Source organism: Panulirus ornatus, chromosome 23, assembly GCF_036320965.1.
Source record: "Panulirus ornatus isolate Po-2019 chromosome 23, ASM3632096v1, whole genome shotgun sequence".
Taxonomy (NCBI): Eukaryota; Metazoa; Arthropoda; class Malacostraca; order Decapoda; family Palinuridae; genus Panulirus; species Panulirus ornatus.
The window spans coordinates 21,259,281-21,276,234 of NC_092246.1; the positions used below are offsets into that span (position 1 = coordinate 21,259,281).

Consider the following 16,954-nt stretch of genomic DNA (forward strand, 5'->3'; position numbering starts at 1 on the left):
TATTTGATCAATGTCTCCCTTATTAGCAAGATAGCACCAGGAGCAGACGAAAGAAAGGCCGCATCCCCCCTGAGGGTTGGGATGGGGGATTGCTCCAATTCGCTGTGTCCCAAGCATACCTCAAACCTTCCTCAATGCCTTGAGGCATCTTTCACTGCATCCTTACACTCCCACCTCCATTTGCCCATTTTCCTTGTTTTTTCCACTTTCAACATGTATGTACTCTTAGTCATCCTCCTCATGTTCAACCTCTCAACATTTCCTTACCATTTCAACATGCTATTCAGTTCTCTCTTTAATACTTCCATTACTATCACACCTCTCTATTACCTTACCTTTTTCCTTCAATCAACCCTTCTCACATCATATATCATCTTCACACATTTCATATCTAACACATACATCTGTATTTTTTCATCCATGGCCTATACCTAACATCCATACAACATCACTGGGACTATTACATCATCAAGCATAACCATCTTTGCCCTCACAGGCAGTGAGCTCTCTTTCTAAATGCTCTACAATAAACCCAGATCTTTTGTCACCTCTGGCTCACTGCAGCTCCCATAGTTTCATCCACTGCTATGGCCACTTCCAGATACCTAAAGCACTCTAGATCCATACAACTTATGGAAGTAACACACTTGAGCCTCTGTGACTGGAGGATTCACCTGGTCTGTTTCTTTCCCTACACTGTAGTTTTGGTACTCTTTAGTTCCTCATATTTTTCTCAAGAACTAAGGCTGGCTTTCCACTTCCCCAAAAAAATCTTGTACTATTCTTCCTCTATCCTCATTGGTTCTGTCTCTGCAACCCATTTTCAAATATCCGCTGTGGCCTAATCTTGATGTGGATTCATCCATGACTACAGCATTTGACAGAAACAAAAAAAAAAGGTATGGAATAAAATATAAAATATTTCAAACTCTACTGTGTCCATCTAAAACATACACTCAATACATACAGAAACTCACTAGATGCATAAATAAATCAAATATGGACCAGAAAATTAATGTCACTATTTTTTCATCATACAGATTCACCACTTCCCGCATTAGTGAGGTACCATTATGAAAAGAGGACTGAGCCTTAGAGGGAATACCCTCAATTGGCCTCCTTCTCTGTTCCTTCTTTTGGAAAATTAAAAATGGGAGGCGAGGATTTCCATCCTCCTGCTCCCTCCTCTTTTAGTCGCCTTCTACAGCAGGCAGGAAATGCATATAAGCCTTCTTTCTCCCCTATCCCCATGAATATAGAAAATGAATATCAGTATATTGCGTATAAATCTATGCCACCTCTTCATGACTTCATCCTTACCTGCACAACCTCCTGCTCGGGGTCCATGTAGTTGCCAACAAAATAACTGACCATCATTTCCTTAGCCCTGGCAGAGTGATTTGCCATTTCCCAAACTTGAGTAGCATCCTGACCCGCATAATACTGCAAAATGTCACTTCCACATGGAGCTGTTGCCCTGTTAAGATATCATATATAGTGAATAGTGATACAACTACAAATCATGATGTAAAACAACCAACATCAACATAAAGTATATTCATCAAATGACATTATCTTATAATCTTTGAGTATTCCTAAAGCAACTAAGAACATTTATTACATCTTAAAAGAGTTATATCTTGTCCAGGTCAAGAGAAGACACACATAAATCAAGATTTCACATTAATATTCATTAAGGATTCATACTGCCTGAAATCAAGCACATACATCAAACAGATTATAAATGAATATATAAATGCAAGAGTCCTGGAAAGAGGGGCAAGTATGAAGTCTGTTGGGGATGAGAGAGCTTGGGAAGTGAGTCAGTTGTTGTTCGCTGATGATACAGCGCTGGTGGCTGATTCATGTGAGAAACTGCAGAAGCTGGTGACTGAGTTTGGTAAAGTGTGTGGAAGAAGAAAGTTAAGAGTAAATGTGAATAAGAGCAAGGTTATTAGGTACAGTAGGGTTGAGGGTCAAGTCAATTGGGAGGTGAGTTTGAATGGAGAAAAACTGGAGGAAGTGAAGTGTTTTAGATATCTGGGAGTGGATCTGTCAGCGGATGGAACCATGGAAGCGGAAGTGGATCATAGGGTGGGGGAGGGGGCGAAAATTTTGGGAGCCTTGAAAAATGTGTGGAAGTCGAGAACATTATCTCGGAAAGCAAAAATGGGTATGTTTGAAGGAATAGTGGTTCCAACAATGTTGTATGGTTGCGAGGCGTGGGCTATGGATAGAGTTGTGCGCAGGAGGATGGATGTGCTGGAAATGAGATGTTTGAGGACAATGTGTGGTGTGAGGTGGTTTGATCGAGTAAGTAACGTAAGGGTAAGAGAGATGTGTGGAAATAAAAAGAGCGTGGTTGAGAGAGCAGAAGAGGGTGTTTTGAAATGGTTTGGGCACATGGAGAGAATGAGTGAGGAAAGATTGACCAAGAGGATATATGTGTCGGAGGTGGAGGGAACGAGGAGAAGAGGGAGACCAAATTGGAGGTGGAAAGATGGAGTGAAAAAGATTTTGTGTGATCGGGGCCTGAACATGCAGGAGGGTGAAAGGAGGGCAAGGAATAGAGTGAATTGGAGCGATGTGGTATACAGGGGTTGACGTGCTGTCAGTGGATTGAATCAAGGCATGTGAAGCGTCTGGGGTAAACCATGGAAAGCTGTGTAGGTATGTATATTTGCGTGTGTGGACGTGTGTATGTACATGTGTATGGGGGGGGGGGGGGCATTTCTTTCGTCTGTTTCCTTGCGCTACCTCGCAAACGCGGGAGACAGCGACAAAGTATAAAAAAAAAAAAAAAAAATAAAAAAAAATAAAAAAATTAAGAAAACTAAACCAAGGCACATGAAGTAGCCAGGGGAAATCACAGAAAGGACTGTGAGGTCTGGCTGCAGATGGGGGCTGTGGTTCTGGTCCATTATACAAGCCAGCTAGAGAATGAACATGAGAGAATGAGGCCTTCTCTTTATCTGTTCTTGCTATAAACTCAATCATGTGAGAAAAAGGAAACATGATAAAAGTAAACTGTCAAAGCATTAATTATTGTGTAAAGAAAAAAATACCGAAGTACTGCAAAAGACACCATCTCTGACTTCTTATACTCAGTCCTTTTGATGAACGTATTTCATCTAAAAGTGCCACCTGAAAGGCTAGCATTACTTTCATGAAACAACATACTAATCTGATGAATATTTAGTTATGTAAGATTTTCAAGGGCCAAAACTACCATATGTGACTGTTTGGTCATTGCACTCATCCTTCTGCTTACCCACCTCATATTGTTAGACTATATTATCATAACTAGATCAACAAAATCTACCTTTTTCTGCACAAGAAATGTATTACTCTACTTATTACAATAAACTGACTATACACTGCAACTCAGTGATTTCCATCCATCTATATTTTCAATTATGACAACTTAAACAAATAGTCTTTAATTATAAACAAATCAAATTGATGACATCTTCCCAAAACTGCTTGCAAAAGGACAGTTAAAAGTTTTTCAAGTTTTTCATACTCAAAGTTTAACAGACATATAAATGTTCAGACAACCAAATACTTTAAGCCAATAAGTTGTACTCATTAAGAAAAAAAAAAGAAATTTCTTACCTTAACACATATACTAAAAAAAATATGAAAGCTGCAAATTCTCTGATCCATATGCAACCACTTTAGATAATCATGAAATCACCTAAACACAAATTGTATCTCTATAAACTCACCTGAATTCCTGAACATCATATACTTTTCCATTAACTACAATCCACAGGCCTCCATCCTTGTTGTGATTCTCTAAGTCAGCTTTACGAATTACAGGCATTTCCTCCGTCTGTCTGATGCTATTAACTGGAAGAATTATAAAATATCTGATAAGAACTGAAAGAATTGTAAAATATTTGTTGTTTCTTATGATAGTGAACTCAGTCATGACAAATATTCTCTGTGTCCAAGCCTAGCCCCAAATATAACCACTACTGTCAATGATGTTCAAAAGAGAAAATGGGAAATTTGCATAAATGTCATAAATAACAATCAAAAACTAAAAAGACAAGGCAACAAGTGTGTAAAACTCTCTCCCCATAAAACACAAATAGCAATCGCAATCTCTCAAGCTTCCTGAATCTTTACTGTCAGACAGGATCTCTCCCTCTGTTGCTATTACTATTATTTTTATTTTTGTTTGGCAATAAATAAATATTCAAACAATAAAAAATAATATAAGAAGGAATAGGGAACATTTTTGTTTATGCATACCCAGAAAGAACCAACAAATTAATTCATACTTGAGAGATAAACAAGACCAAGAGATACAAACCCTGAGTATTAATTTGAATCTACATTGACATATGATATTTGAGTAATAAAAAAAAATTAAAGATAAAGGGTGAGAATTAACTTGAAACTTAATAAATAAATTTCAATCGGAAGAAAAAATAATAACTCAAATACTGATGTCATCACAAGCAAGACTAAATGAATCAGAAAAGTTTATGTCTTCTTGGAAAGAAATGACTAATGATTTTTAATAGCATCAGTAATGCAATTAATGATGACTTAATAACATCAGTAATACAATTAATTATGCATTACCAGTTTCTAGTAAAGATATAGTAATTACTAAACTGATAAAATTCTATGAAATTGAGGTAGTAAACTAAAAATTGAAGAGACTATAAGTAGAATGACTGATGTAAACAGTTCAGTTTACTAACTATAACTTTACTAAAGAATAAATTCTGTTATTTTATTCATACTGTCTATATAGATACTAAAGAATAAATTTTGTCAATTCATTCATACTGTCTACATAAATACATCATATGCACTCCCTCCATTTGCCTACATCACAGCAGTACAATGCACTTGAATTAAATCTTCACAAAATATCATATCTCCCTCTGATTACAATGCACTTGAATCAAATCTTCACAAAATATCATATCTCCCTCTGATTCTATCATTCAAAACATTAGACCCCATAACATACCATAAAATATTTTCTTTTCCAGTAATTCACTTGAACTAAATTACAAACACTGAAATGAAAACCCACATATCGCTATTACACATCACTGCTTCACACAATCCTCTTCTCAGCAGAAAATAAGTACTTTTCCTTCACAGTTCTACACAGCACTAAAAGAATCAAAGAATGTGAGACCTCCTATGACTGTAATGCTTACCACAGGTTTCACAAGTCTGTGACTTCTTAGGCTTAAAGAGATGCATACATAATAACTCATTCTGCTTATGACTAAATATTCTGAAAAATAGTTCTGTTATAATATCCTTCTCATGCAGAACATACCAATAATCCCAGGCCAGGCCATATCTTCCATATCTTCTCTATCAGCACCTGGAGCAAGCTGATTAAATCGGTCAAGTGGTTCCAGAAGACTCAGAAGAGGAGAAACAAGATCACAGGACAAAACAACACTTGGATTGTGGACTGACACCACAAGCAGTGAGATGAACAGCTCACTCAGAAGGAGACCTAATCAAGTGAAAAGTAAAAGCAAACATTAAATGTACAATGTTTAACTTTTTTCAAACTTGATTTTAAAAGTAAATGCAAACATTAAAAGTACAATGTTTAACATTTTTTCAAACCAGAATGTCATTTTCTACATCAGAGAGGTAGCGCCAGGAACAGACAAAGAAAAGCCACATCCGCTCACATCCATTCTCTAGCTGTCACGTACAATGCACCGAAACTACAAATCCCTATCCACAACCAGGCCCCACAGAACTTTCCATGGTACATTAAAAGTACAATGTTTAACATTTTTTCAAACTAGAATGTCATTTTCTACATCAGAGAGGTAGCGCCAGGAACAGACAAAGAAAAGCCACATCCGCTCACATCCATTCTCTAGCTGTCACGTACAATGCACCGAAACTACAAATCCCTATCCACAACCAGGCCCCACAGAACTTTCCATGGTTTAGATCAGATGCATCACACACCCCATCTCAGTCCATTAACATGTTAGCTGCCTATTATGAATTAATTCAGTTACAGTGACCTTGACTTCTAACCTTTGTCTGGTAAACATCTTATCACAAGACATTATGTATGTCCGATAAAAAAACATAATCTTACTTAATTCATTGCTCAATAATAATGTTAGCTAATGCCTGATCCTCTTTTGATTTCTACATGAAGCTCTCAACCTTTCTTTCATCATCGTGACTGACACACCATGGGAAAATATATCCCAATCATGGCCATCTAAGTGAATGTAAAACAGACTAATAACCAGAAAAATTAATCTGAGCTCCCAGATGTAAGTATACCTGACTCTTGGAGGCAAAAAGGTTATGGGAAGAGGGAAAGATGAAAGTAAGGATAGAGTTCCACAGCTTTGTTGTTCAAGGAAAGAAGGTATCATAATGGTCAATCCTCATGTGGCTGGTCTCCACACTGAAACTAGGAAGCAGCATATGTTTATGACTTGCCATACCTGCAAAAATCATAACTATAAATAAGCATGTATGGTAATCCTCTTTCCTTGCATGACATCAACTTTTCAGAAGAATGAGTTAGTGACTGAAGTGAAATTTCTGTCAAGTAATCAACATGTTCAAACTTATTCTTTAATAAACATCACTTGCTCCTGGTGATTGGTTTGATGAAATAAGAGGAGGCACTGAAAGCCTTATGTAAAACGAAATCTGTAGCAGCACAAATACAGGGGGGGTGCTGGTGATTTTCTCAAGAAATTATCATTGATTTGTTAGTCTGGCTATTCAGCATTAGTATTGCCAATAGTTAGGTGCCTAAGGACTGGCAGAATGACCCTCAAGTGCCCTTATAAGCAGGCAGGAGGGAGGAGGGACAAAAGCAAATACTCAAGGTACAGAGGTATAAATCTCTTGAGTACACATGGAGATAAAGAGAGAATTGTAAGTGTCATGTAAGGATCTCAAGTAAGCATATGATATGTCTGATAAACAGGGCCTTTGGAAGGTGTTACAAATATATGGGTAACTGGAAGTGCTGGAGTTCACTTGTTACGGAGACTCTATTGCCACGGCCACCCCCTTGTGGGAGTTCCTGAAGGGAAAAGGCATCAGATATATAAATAGAAAGGAAACTAACTAAATGCAGAGAAATTATTACTAAGAGAGACACATGTGCAAGTAGGAAGGGAAAAGGTGAGTGTGCATCAGGGACCTATATCATCATGTTTCTTTAATCTTTTCAAGTTCTGATTTGCTAGGTTAATCTCATCTCTATGCATGCAACACAGGTTGTATTGTGCAAAATTCAATTTTCAGTTATTGGTAGAAACACATACAATTTCAAGGTTTCATTCATTCAGGAAAGTAGACAAACTATTTTTCTAAAAACATAAACACAAAATAATTATGTTAATGTTCTGGGAAAAAGAAGACAAAGATAAACATTTCCTGATGCGCATCACAGAGAAGGTTGTCACTGCAAAGTGATATGGAAAGTGCAAAGGCTGTTACAATACAATCTTTAATCTACTGTCCCAAATACTCAAAATAAAATGTAAATAGTGGTTACAGCATATGCAATTTGGTTCATCTTTTCAGTCAAGCAGAAATCTCACTGCTTCAACTAAAATGATACACTGTCTTAAAAAAACATGCAAAAGACAACAAAAACTGCTAAATGGCACTTTAAGGCTTTGATAACAGTACATTTAGATTAACTTCTACATGAACATATTCAAATTGCAGGGTTAGGCACACTTCATAAAAAGATGGAAGGATCATCAATGGTTGAAAAAAATTACTAAATTTCCATATCTAACTCCCAATATCACTAACCTTATTCCTTCTTCCTTACATTAGCCTTAATATTTACTTGTCAATTAACTTGGCAGTTACTTCAATCTTTCTCTAACATGTAAATTCATAAATAAGTTCTCAAGCTTTCTGTGTACAAGGCAGCCAACAACCAGGGAGGTATATTACCAGTACTACCCACTTGGGTATCAGGAGGGTTAGTGACATCTTAATGAGCCAGCAATTTAGCTGTTGTCAAGTTGCAAACCTCTGACCCAGGTAGCTGTCTTTTCTTTCTGCTTCACACACATGTGGACTGCTGGCATTCTGTTAAAAAACGTACAGTCTCTCTTTGTCATGTGTAACACTTGACAACATTTAACTCACGCAGTTCATTCTTCGTAATTCTAAATTTTCCTGTGGAGAGCACTATGTGCTAGCCTTACCTTTTGACAAAATGGTAGAAACAGCAGATAGAAGTACAAGGTAGGGACATTTAAACAGGAGTATTAGGTAGAAACATTAGATAGAAGAAGTCATTAGGAATGTTAGTTATGAAGATGCTGGCCACCCCTTTGAGGGAGCTCCAATTGGAACAGGCATCAGAGATACAGATAGACAGATAAATACAGATTTCTTCCACTATAAAAGAATAAAGTTATCTCCATCCTATTACAAGGACTAAACCCAATATGTCATGGAAAAATCTTCATATCTAAGGGTCATAATCTCCACTGGTTTCACCATAAGAATCTTAAAAAAATCCCAACTTCTGGGTAATTGGAGTAACTACTACTAAAATGGAGAGAATGAGTGAGGAGAGATTGACCAAGAGGATATATGTGTCGGAGGTGGAGGGAACGAGGAGAAGAGGGAGACCAAATTGGAGGTGGAAAGATGGAGTGAAAAAGATTTTGTGTGATCGGGGCCTGAACATGCAGGAGGGTGAAAGGAGGGCAAGAAATAGAGTGAAGTGGAGTCATGTGGTATACAGGGGTTGACGTGCTGTCAGTGGATTGAAGCAAGGCATGTGAAGCGTCTGGGGTAAACCATGGAAAGCTGTGTAGGTATGTATATTTGCGTGTGTGGACGTGTGTATGTACATGTGTATGGGGGGGGGGGGTTGGGCCATTTCTTTCGTCTGTTTCCTTGCGCTACCTCGCAAACGCGGGAGACAGCGACAAAGTATAAAAAAAAAAAAAAAAAAAAAAAAAAAAAAACTACTAAAATCAAATGATGAAATACCTGTTATGTCTCTCTGCAGAATGGTGCAGGTGAGAGCAGTAAGACGGGTATTGATGGTGGCCAGTGATGTAGCAATGGAAAGAGTATCAGACACGTGACCTACTAGGAGGGATAAGTATTTCCTCAGCAACCATCCTGCTCCCTCAACTTCATTTTCTGCCAAATACATAAATGTATTTAAGTTTACTTCAAACATGGTCCACAATAAATTGTGATATGATAACAGCTTGTGGGCATTTTGATAAATGCAGTCCATGAAATAATATTAATCACTTGAACAGGAACAGGGGTGTCAAAATCAAATAGATTTCACTGCCTAGATAGTAAGAAGTTATGATATTCAATGATTCATAATCATCTTGACCAATGGTTTGAAAAGCTGGGAACCAATATTTCAAAATTATACAGATTTTCATATTTTTTACAAACAAATACTTTTCCTTCCTCAGCAGGATATGTTGGGATCAGACAAACAATGACCTCATTTGCACACTTCCACTAAAACAGAGAGCCTATTATCCACATTTAACCCCCATAGACTTTTCCACAAATTACCCTGATTGCTCTATAAGCACTAGTTCCACTGGTCCAATCTATTTCATTTAATTCACACACAACACCCTTCTGAATTTTCAGACCCTGATACCCACAGCCTCTTTCACCCCATCCTTCTGTTTCCTTCTTGGTCTTCCCCTCTCCCTTTCTCAGTTTACTTCCAACACATATACTTTCTTAGGCAGTCTTTCTTTGCACACTCTCTCCATATATCCTAACCATATCAGCATAATGTGGTCAAATGTTTACTACAAAACCTCTCTCCCTACTGCATTACTTACACAATCAACCTGCTTCACATCAAATACTGTCCTCAGGCATTTCATACTCAATACATCCAACTTCTTCAATTCTTTTGCATTCAGAGCATGGCAGAAAATCTAAAATGAATGTGGTAATACTTTCTCACATATGAAGCATTCTTGATTCAATGGTGACAAGCCATCATGATAAATAAAAATTGAGCAACTGCAGTTTAGGAGAGTTCTCAGCATACAAATACTGGCATGTTAATGAACACCAGCCTTGTTCAGATTTTATGCCTTGGATACGGGTGCTAATGCATGTAAATATGTTTGTGAAATTGAAAAATGTTTGCACAATCTCACCTTGCATAATGTGCCTAGGGCTGACATTACTTTCCACAGGAAAGAGATGACTGACAAGCAACCTCTGAAACCTTAGAAGCAACTGAATAGATGGAGACAGCTCCCCTTGAACTCCTGTAGTTCCACCCATCAGGGCACCATTACGTTCACTATGTCCATCTACAAGCACAGCTGATGATATCATGGACATACTGTCAGGAGCAATAGCCTGCAACAGAAGAATTTTGGCATTATTTCTTTGTACTTAATCATTAATTCCTTAAAGCTACCCTTTACAACACTGAGCTTGGATGAATTACAAACAGAATATATGTGGCTGTGTTCTTTGTGACTGTTGTATCACATTTTTCAAGAATTTACAAAGGACAAAAAAATGAAAGGTACACCGAAAGCTCAGGTAAAGTGGAATAAATTCAACTGCAGTATTCAAGAAGTTTGTTCACTCCAGCATGTTCCAACTTTGATGTATATATCTGAAGCCTGAATTTATATCTATCCATTGTCATTAACTCCACTTCTAAATGTTGTGTGGGGTAAAGATCAGAGAATAACAGCTCCTGAAATCACTCAACACATCCATGCTAGTGTGTTACAGTTTAAGACATACTTCCACTCTTCCATAAGGTCGAGTAGCATACTATCTGATTCAAAAAATTATGATCATTAACAATAATAACAAACTTTTGGAAATATTTTTTTCAGAATATATAATAATAGTTTTTTTTTTTTTTTTTTTTTTTTTTTCCCCCAAAAGAAGGAACAGAGAAGGGGGCCAGGTGAGGATATTCCCTCTAAGGCCCAGTCCTCTGTTCTTAACGCTACCTCGCTAATGCGGGAAATGGCGAATAGTATGAAAGAAAGAAAGATAATAATAGTTCTACATACAGAGTGTACTATGGACATAGGGATTGCTGCAATGAAAAGGTAAACTTCTCTTAGAAGTTAAACTTCAAACTTTCATTCCTCAAACTTTCTCCTTATATCCCTCTAATTTTCATTCACATTTTAAGTCTAACATCTACCATATAAGGATGACCTATTTTGTTGATAACAAATGATCTCCAAGAAAACATTTCATGCACATACCTATCATATTACATCTTATCAAACATATATCAATCATGTTCCAGTCTATTATTTTCCTTGTGTTTGTGACTTGCATCCACATGAAAACCTGATGTTTTCAAAATACATCTAAATATAGTTTGTAATCATTCTGTAATAATCTTTTTCTCACACAGTTGTCTGCATTCAGATTAGCACAATAAATACAAAAACATCTGCTATATTCATCAACACAACTGAGGCAAACATATATGCAGTATGAAAATAGCAACTTCTTCATTCACAAATCAATGTCATTTTTCTTTTATAGTTAATGCTTATGAAATATAGAGTTGTGCGCAGGAGGGTGGATGTGCTGGAAATGAGATATTTGAGGACAATAGGTGGTGAGAGGTGGTTTGATCGGGTAAGTAATAATAGGGTAAGAGAGATGTGTGGCAATAAAAAGAGTGTGGTTGAGAGAGCAGAAGAAGGTGTTTTGAAATGGTTTGGTCACATGGAGAGAATGAGTGAGGAAAGATTGACAAAGAGGATATATGTGTCAGAGGTGGAGGGAACGAGAAGTGGGAGACCAAATTGGAGGTGGAAAGATGGAGTGAAAAAGATTTTGAGTGATCGGGGCCTGAACATGCACGAGGGTGAAAGGCGTGCAAGGAATAGAGTGAATTGTGAACGATAAGGTATACCGGGGTCGACATGCTGTCAATGGATTGAACCAAGGCATGTGAAGCGTATGGGGTAAACCATGGAAAGTTGTGTGGGGCCTGGATGTGGAAAGGGAGCTGTGGTTTCGGTGCATTATTACATGACAGCTAGAGACTAAGTGTGAACGAATGGGGCCTTTGTTGTCTTTTCCTAGCACTACCTCACACACATGAGGGGGGAAGGGGTTGTTATTTCATTGTGGCGAGGTGGCGATGGGAATGAATAAAGGCAGACAGTATGAATCATGTACATGTGTATATATGTATATGTGTGTGTGTATATATATGTATATGTTGAGATGTATAGGTATGTATATTTACGTGTGTGGATGTGTATGTATGTACATGTGTATGTGGGTGGGTTGGGCCATTCTTTCGTATGTTTCCTTGCGCTACCTCACTAACGCGGGAGACAGCGACAAAGCAAAAGCTTATGAAATAAAATGTAGTGACTTTTTTTATAATAATTATAGATAAGAAACCACCTTACCTGTAATCTCATCAAGGTCTGAGTAGAAGCATTTCTCAATAACTGACGTACTAGGTGAAGAAGTGGCAAAGTAGCAGACTGATCATCAGACATAGAGTTATCACATGAACGGCGAGAGGCAGCAGTCTCTCCTCTCACGTTCTTCCTTGGGCTGATATTAGACCCTCCAACCACACTATTCCCACTGCTAATGATTGGACAGTGGGTTGCTCTGTTCTTTTCTGTCCACTCAGCTTCTTGAACTTCAACTATAATAAAAGGCATTATTAGGGAGGTGAATGCAATAGTTTTGGAAAGAGGGGCAAGTATGCAGTCTGTTGTGGATGAGAGAGCTCGGGAAGTGAGTCAGTTGTTGTTCACTGATGATACAGCACTGGTGGCTGATTCGTGTAAGAAACTGCAAAAGTTGGTGACTGAGTTTGGTCAAGTGTATGAAAGAAGAAAGCTGAGAGTAAATGTGAATAAGAGCAAGGTTATTAGGTACAGTAGGGTTGAGGGACAAGTCAATTAGGAGGTAAGTTTGAATGGAGAAAAACTGGAGGAAGCGAAATGTTTTAGATTTCTGGGAGTGGATTTGGCAGCGGATGGAACCATGGAAGCAGAAGTGAATCATAGGGTGGGGGAGGGGGCGAAATTTCTGGAAGCGTTGAAGAATGTGTGGAAGTAAAGAACATTATCTCAGAAAGCAAAAATGGGTATGTTTGAAGGAATAGCAGTTCCAACAATGTTATATGGTTGCAAGGTGTGGGCTATAGATAGAGTTGTGCGCAGGAAAATGGACGTGCTGGAAATGAGATGTTTGAGGACAATATGTGGTGTGAGGTGGTTTGATCGAGTACATAATAATAGGGTAAGAGAGATGTGTGGTAATAAAAAGAGTGTGGTTGAGATAGCACAAGAGGGTGTTTTGAAATGGTTTGGTCACATGGAGAGAATGAGAGAGGAAAGATTGACAAAGAGGATATATGTGTCAGAGGTGGAGGGAACGAGGAGAAGTGGAAGACCAAATTGGAGGTGGAAAGATGGAGTGAAAAAGATTTTGAGTGACTGGGGCCTGAACATGCAGAAGGGTGAAAGGCGTGCAAGGAATAGAGTGAATTGGAACGATGTGGTATACCGAGGTCGACATGCTGTCAATGAATTGAACCAGGGCATGTGAAGTGTCTGGGGTAACCATGGAAAGTTGTGTGGGGCCTGGATGTGGAAAGGGAGGCTGTGGTTTCAGTGCATTATACATGACAGCTAGAGACTGAGTGTGAACGAATGTGGCCTTTGTTGTCTTTTCCTAGCGCTACTTTGTGCACATGCGGGGGAGGGGGTTGTTATTTCATGTGTGGCAGGGGTGGCAATGGGAATGAATAGAGGCAGACAGTATGAATTATGTACATGGGTATATATGTATGTCTCTGTGTGTGTGTATATATATATAGGGGAGAAAGAATACTTCCCACGTAGTCCCTGCGTGTCGTAGTAGGCGACTAAAAGGGGAGGGAGCGGGGGGCTGGAAATCCTCCCCTCGTTTTTTTTTTTTTAATTTTCCAAAAGAAGGAACAGAGAAGGGGGCCAGGTGAGGATATTCCCTCAGAGGCCCAGTCCTCTGTTCTTAACGCTACCTTGCTAATGCGGGAAATGGCGAATAGTTTGAAAGAAAGAATGTTGAGATGTATAGGTATGTATATTTGCAGTGTGAACGTGTATGTATATACATGAGTATGTGGGTGGGTAGGGCCATTCTTTCGTCTGTTTCCTTGCGCTACCTCGCTAACGCGGGAGACAGCGACAAAGTAAATAAATAAATACACAATTGAGAGTGTGAAGGCATATACACAGCATCAAACTGAGTGGGAACAAAAGGTTTCAGGATGGGAGAGAATGTGTGGATCAGGTGTTTGCTTTAAGGAATGTGTGACAAATATGGAAAGATACAAAAGGATCTGTATGTGGCATATATGGCTCTGGATATAACATATGATAGGGTTTGCAAAGATGCCTTGTGGAAGGCTGAACGAATATCTGGTATGGGAGGAAATCTACCAGAATCAGAGAGAAGTTTTTCAAGAGTGTAAGATGTGTGCACAAGGAGAGAGGAGGGTGAGTGGTTCCAGGCAAAGGTTGGTTTGTGAAAGAGGTATGAGATGTCATTGTGGCCGTTTTGTTTGTTTATGGACAGGGTGGTGAGGGAGGTAAATGCAACAATCTTGGAGAGAGGGGTGAGTAAGCAGACTATTGGAAGTAAAGGGGCCTGGGAAGTGCATCAGTTCCTGTTTGCTGTTGACATAGCTGAAGAGGTTGTGCTGAAATGGTCTGGACATGAGTGAGGAGGGATTGACAAAAAGGACATGCATATGTGTCAAAATTGGAGGGAACCTGGAGAATGGGGAAACCAAACTGGAGACAGAAGGATACATTAAAAAATATTTTAAATGCTCAGAGAATGAACATGCATGCATACGACAGGATGAATTGGCACAATGTGGTATACTGGGCCTGTTTGTGGATAGGGGGGTTTGTTGTGGTGCATTACACACAACAAGAGAATGGATGTGAGCAAAGGTTCTGGGAATACTGGGAAATAAGTGGTAAGAGATGTCATTATCTGGGAGGACAAAAATGGGTATGTCTGGAGGTATAGTTATCCCAACAATGGTTTATGGATGCAAGGCATGGGCTGTAGATAAGAATGTGCAGAGGAGGGTGAATGTACTGGAAATCAAATACTGGAGGACAATATGTTGTGTGAGGTGGTTTGATAGAGTATGTAATAAAAGGGTAAGAGATAGGTGTGCTAATAAGATGAGCAAAGTTGAGGGAGCTGAAGAGGGTGTGCTGAAATAGTTTGGGCATACAGAGAGAATGCATGAAGAGAGGTTAAAAGAGTATATATGTGTCAAAAGTGGAGGGGACAAGACATAGTAAACCAAATTGAAGATAGAAAGTTTTCATTCATATCTTTTTTAATTATCAACAACTCATACTATAAATGTATTTCCTCATCCTTCATCACAAATTTAATGCTTATTCCATGTTATGTCCTCAGGTAATTCTATCCCTACATCTCTTGAAGAACTGTTAACTGTCTATATCATCAATCTGTTTTAAAAACTTAAAGGGTCATGATTTGGTCACCACTCACTTTTTCCCTTCTAAGATTAACAAATTCAAGACCTCTAGTTTCTCCCTGTGACTCAGCTCATTTAATCCCATTACCATCTTTGTTGCTGTGCTCTGGACCTTCTCTATTAGATCATTGTGCTTCTTTGGGTGCACAAACCATCTTGAGAAGCATATTCTAGTTTTGGCCCCATATATAAAGTAAACAGCTTGCAGAATATTTGTCTATCCACAAACTTGAATGCAATTCCAATATGCTTGCTAGCAGACAACTGCACCTAAGGTGGGACTCTGGTGACAGGTTAGGAACAATGTGTGCATGTATGTGTTTACACTTACACTTAATAGCAGCAGTAAGAGCCATTTCAAGACCACCATCAGCCATAAGACTCGATACTAACAAGTCAATCATGAATCGCCGTCCTGAGCTCATGCTGGAGATGTCTGACCCTGTTAGATAAACAATAAAAAAGGTGTAAAATTCAATGAAAAGTCCATAATATATATGAGATGAAAACATGATGACAACTTCAGCTAGACAATGTACAATTAACACTAAGATTAAGCATAATGTCTTAATATCAATTCTACACTGAATCCCTAAAGAATAATGAAATATTTTCAAGGCCATGAATCTTCCCATCAAATCAAGCCCCCTAACAATGTATTTATTCAGTGGTTCTGATGGAAAACTTAAAAAGAATTTCAGTACATACTTGCTGTTTTGATCACAGAAAAGCAAAGCATTATCATATCTCTTTTGCCATCATCTCCAATCGCTACTCATTCTGCCTCAGAAACATTTCATCCTTTGTCACCAGCAGTCTCCCAGATCTTTTTGATACACTCAAACACCTAACACAAATCTCTCATCTGAATCCAATGAAAATTGCTTTCTACAGCATAATTCAGATATCTGAAAGTTTTCTCAGCAACAAAAACAGATATTCAACTAGAAACCTGTGCTTGGAAGAAGAGAAGAAAGTGCTTTTGCTCTTTCCTCTGCTGTGGGTAGTAAGATAGACCAGCCTGTCTGAAGAGTAGCCTGTGCAGCAGCCTGAAATCAAATCAAATATCACCTTTAAGGCATTAAGTATGAGGGAAATTATACAATAATGAGAACTTTCACATTTAAGAAAAAAAACCGATGATGAAAATACTCAACATATACAAAATAAGAAAACACGAGCACTGTCATCTTGTATGGTAAATATCAAAGCAACCATGAAAATTAGAAAGATGTTACAAAAACTTCAGAAGAAAAACTACGACGTATTTTCTTCTGGCTTAGGAAAGAGGCTGGGGTGCCTGGAACCTAAGGTTTTACAGCCTAAGAAGAAGGAAAAGCTCAGGAAGAACTGAGTACTGAAACTCTGAAGAAAAGACCAGACAAATGCCTATAAACTTTTCCA

At 38.4% G+C, this 16,954-nt stretch overlaps 1 protein-coding gene across 2 annotated transcripts in view; it reads right to left on the reverse strand.

The window, feature by feature from the left end:
- Positions 1–16,954, reverse strand: part of HERC2 (E3 ubiquitin-protein ligase HERC2) — a 278,100-nt gene that overhangs the window by 224,846 nt on the left and 36,300 nt on the right. For both annotated transcript variants that reach the window (XM_071676734.1, XM_071676733.1), the window contains exons 16-23: positions 16,503–16,599; positions 15,882–15,992; positions 12,432–12,679; positions 10,173–10,380; positions 9,010–9,165; positions 5,315–5,500; positions 3,729–3,852; positions 1,321–1,477 (exon numbers count right to left, since the gene is read on the reverse strand). In XM_071676734.1, the coding sequence (XP_071532835.1) occupies positions 1,321–1,477; positions 3,729–3,852; positions 5,315–5,500; positions 9,010–9,165; positions 10,173–10,380; positions 12,432–12,679; positions 15,882–15,992; positions 16,503–16,599 (1,287 nt within the window). The remainder of the gene's footprint in view (positions 1–1,320; positions 1,478–3,728; positions 3,853–5,314; positions 5,501–9,009; positions 9,166–10,172; positions 10,381–12,431; positions 12,680–15,881; positions 15,993–16,502; positions 16,600–16,954) is intronic.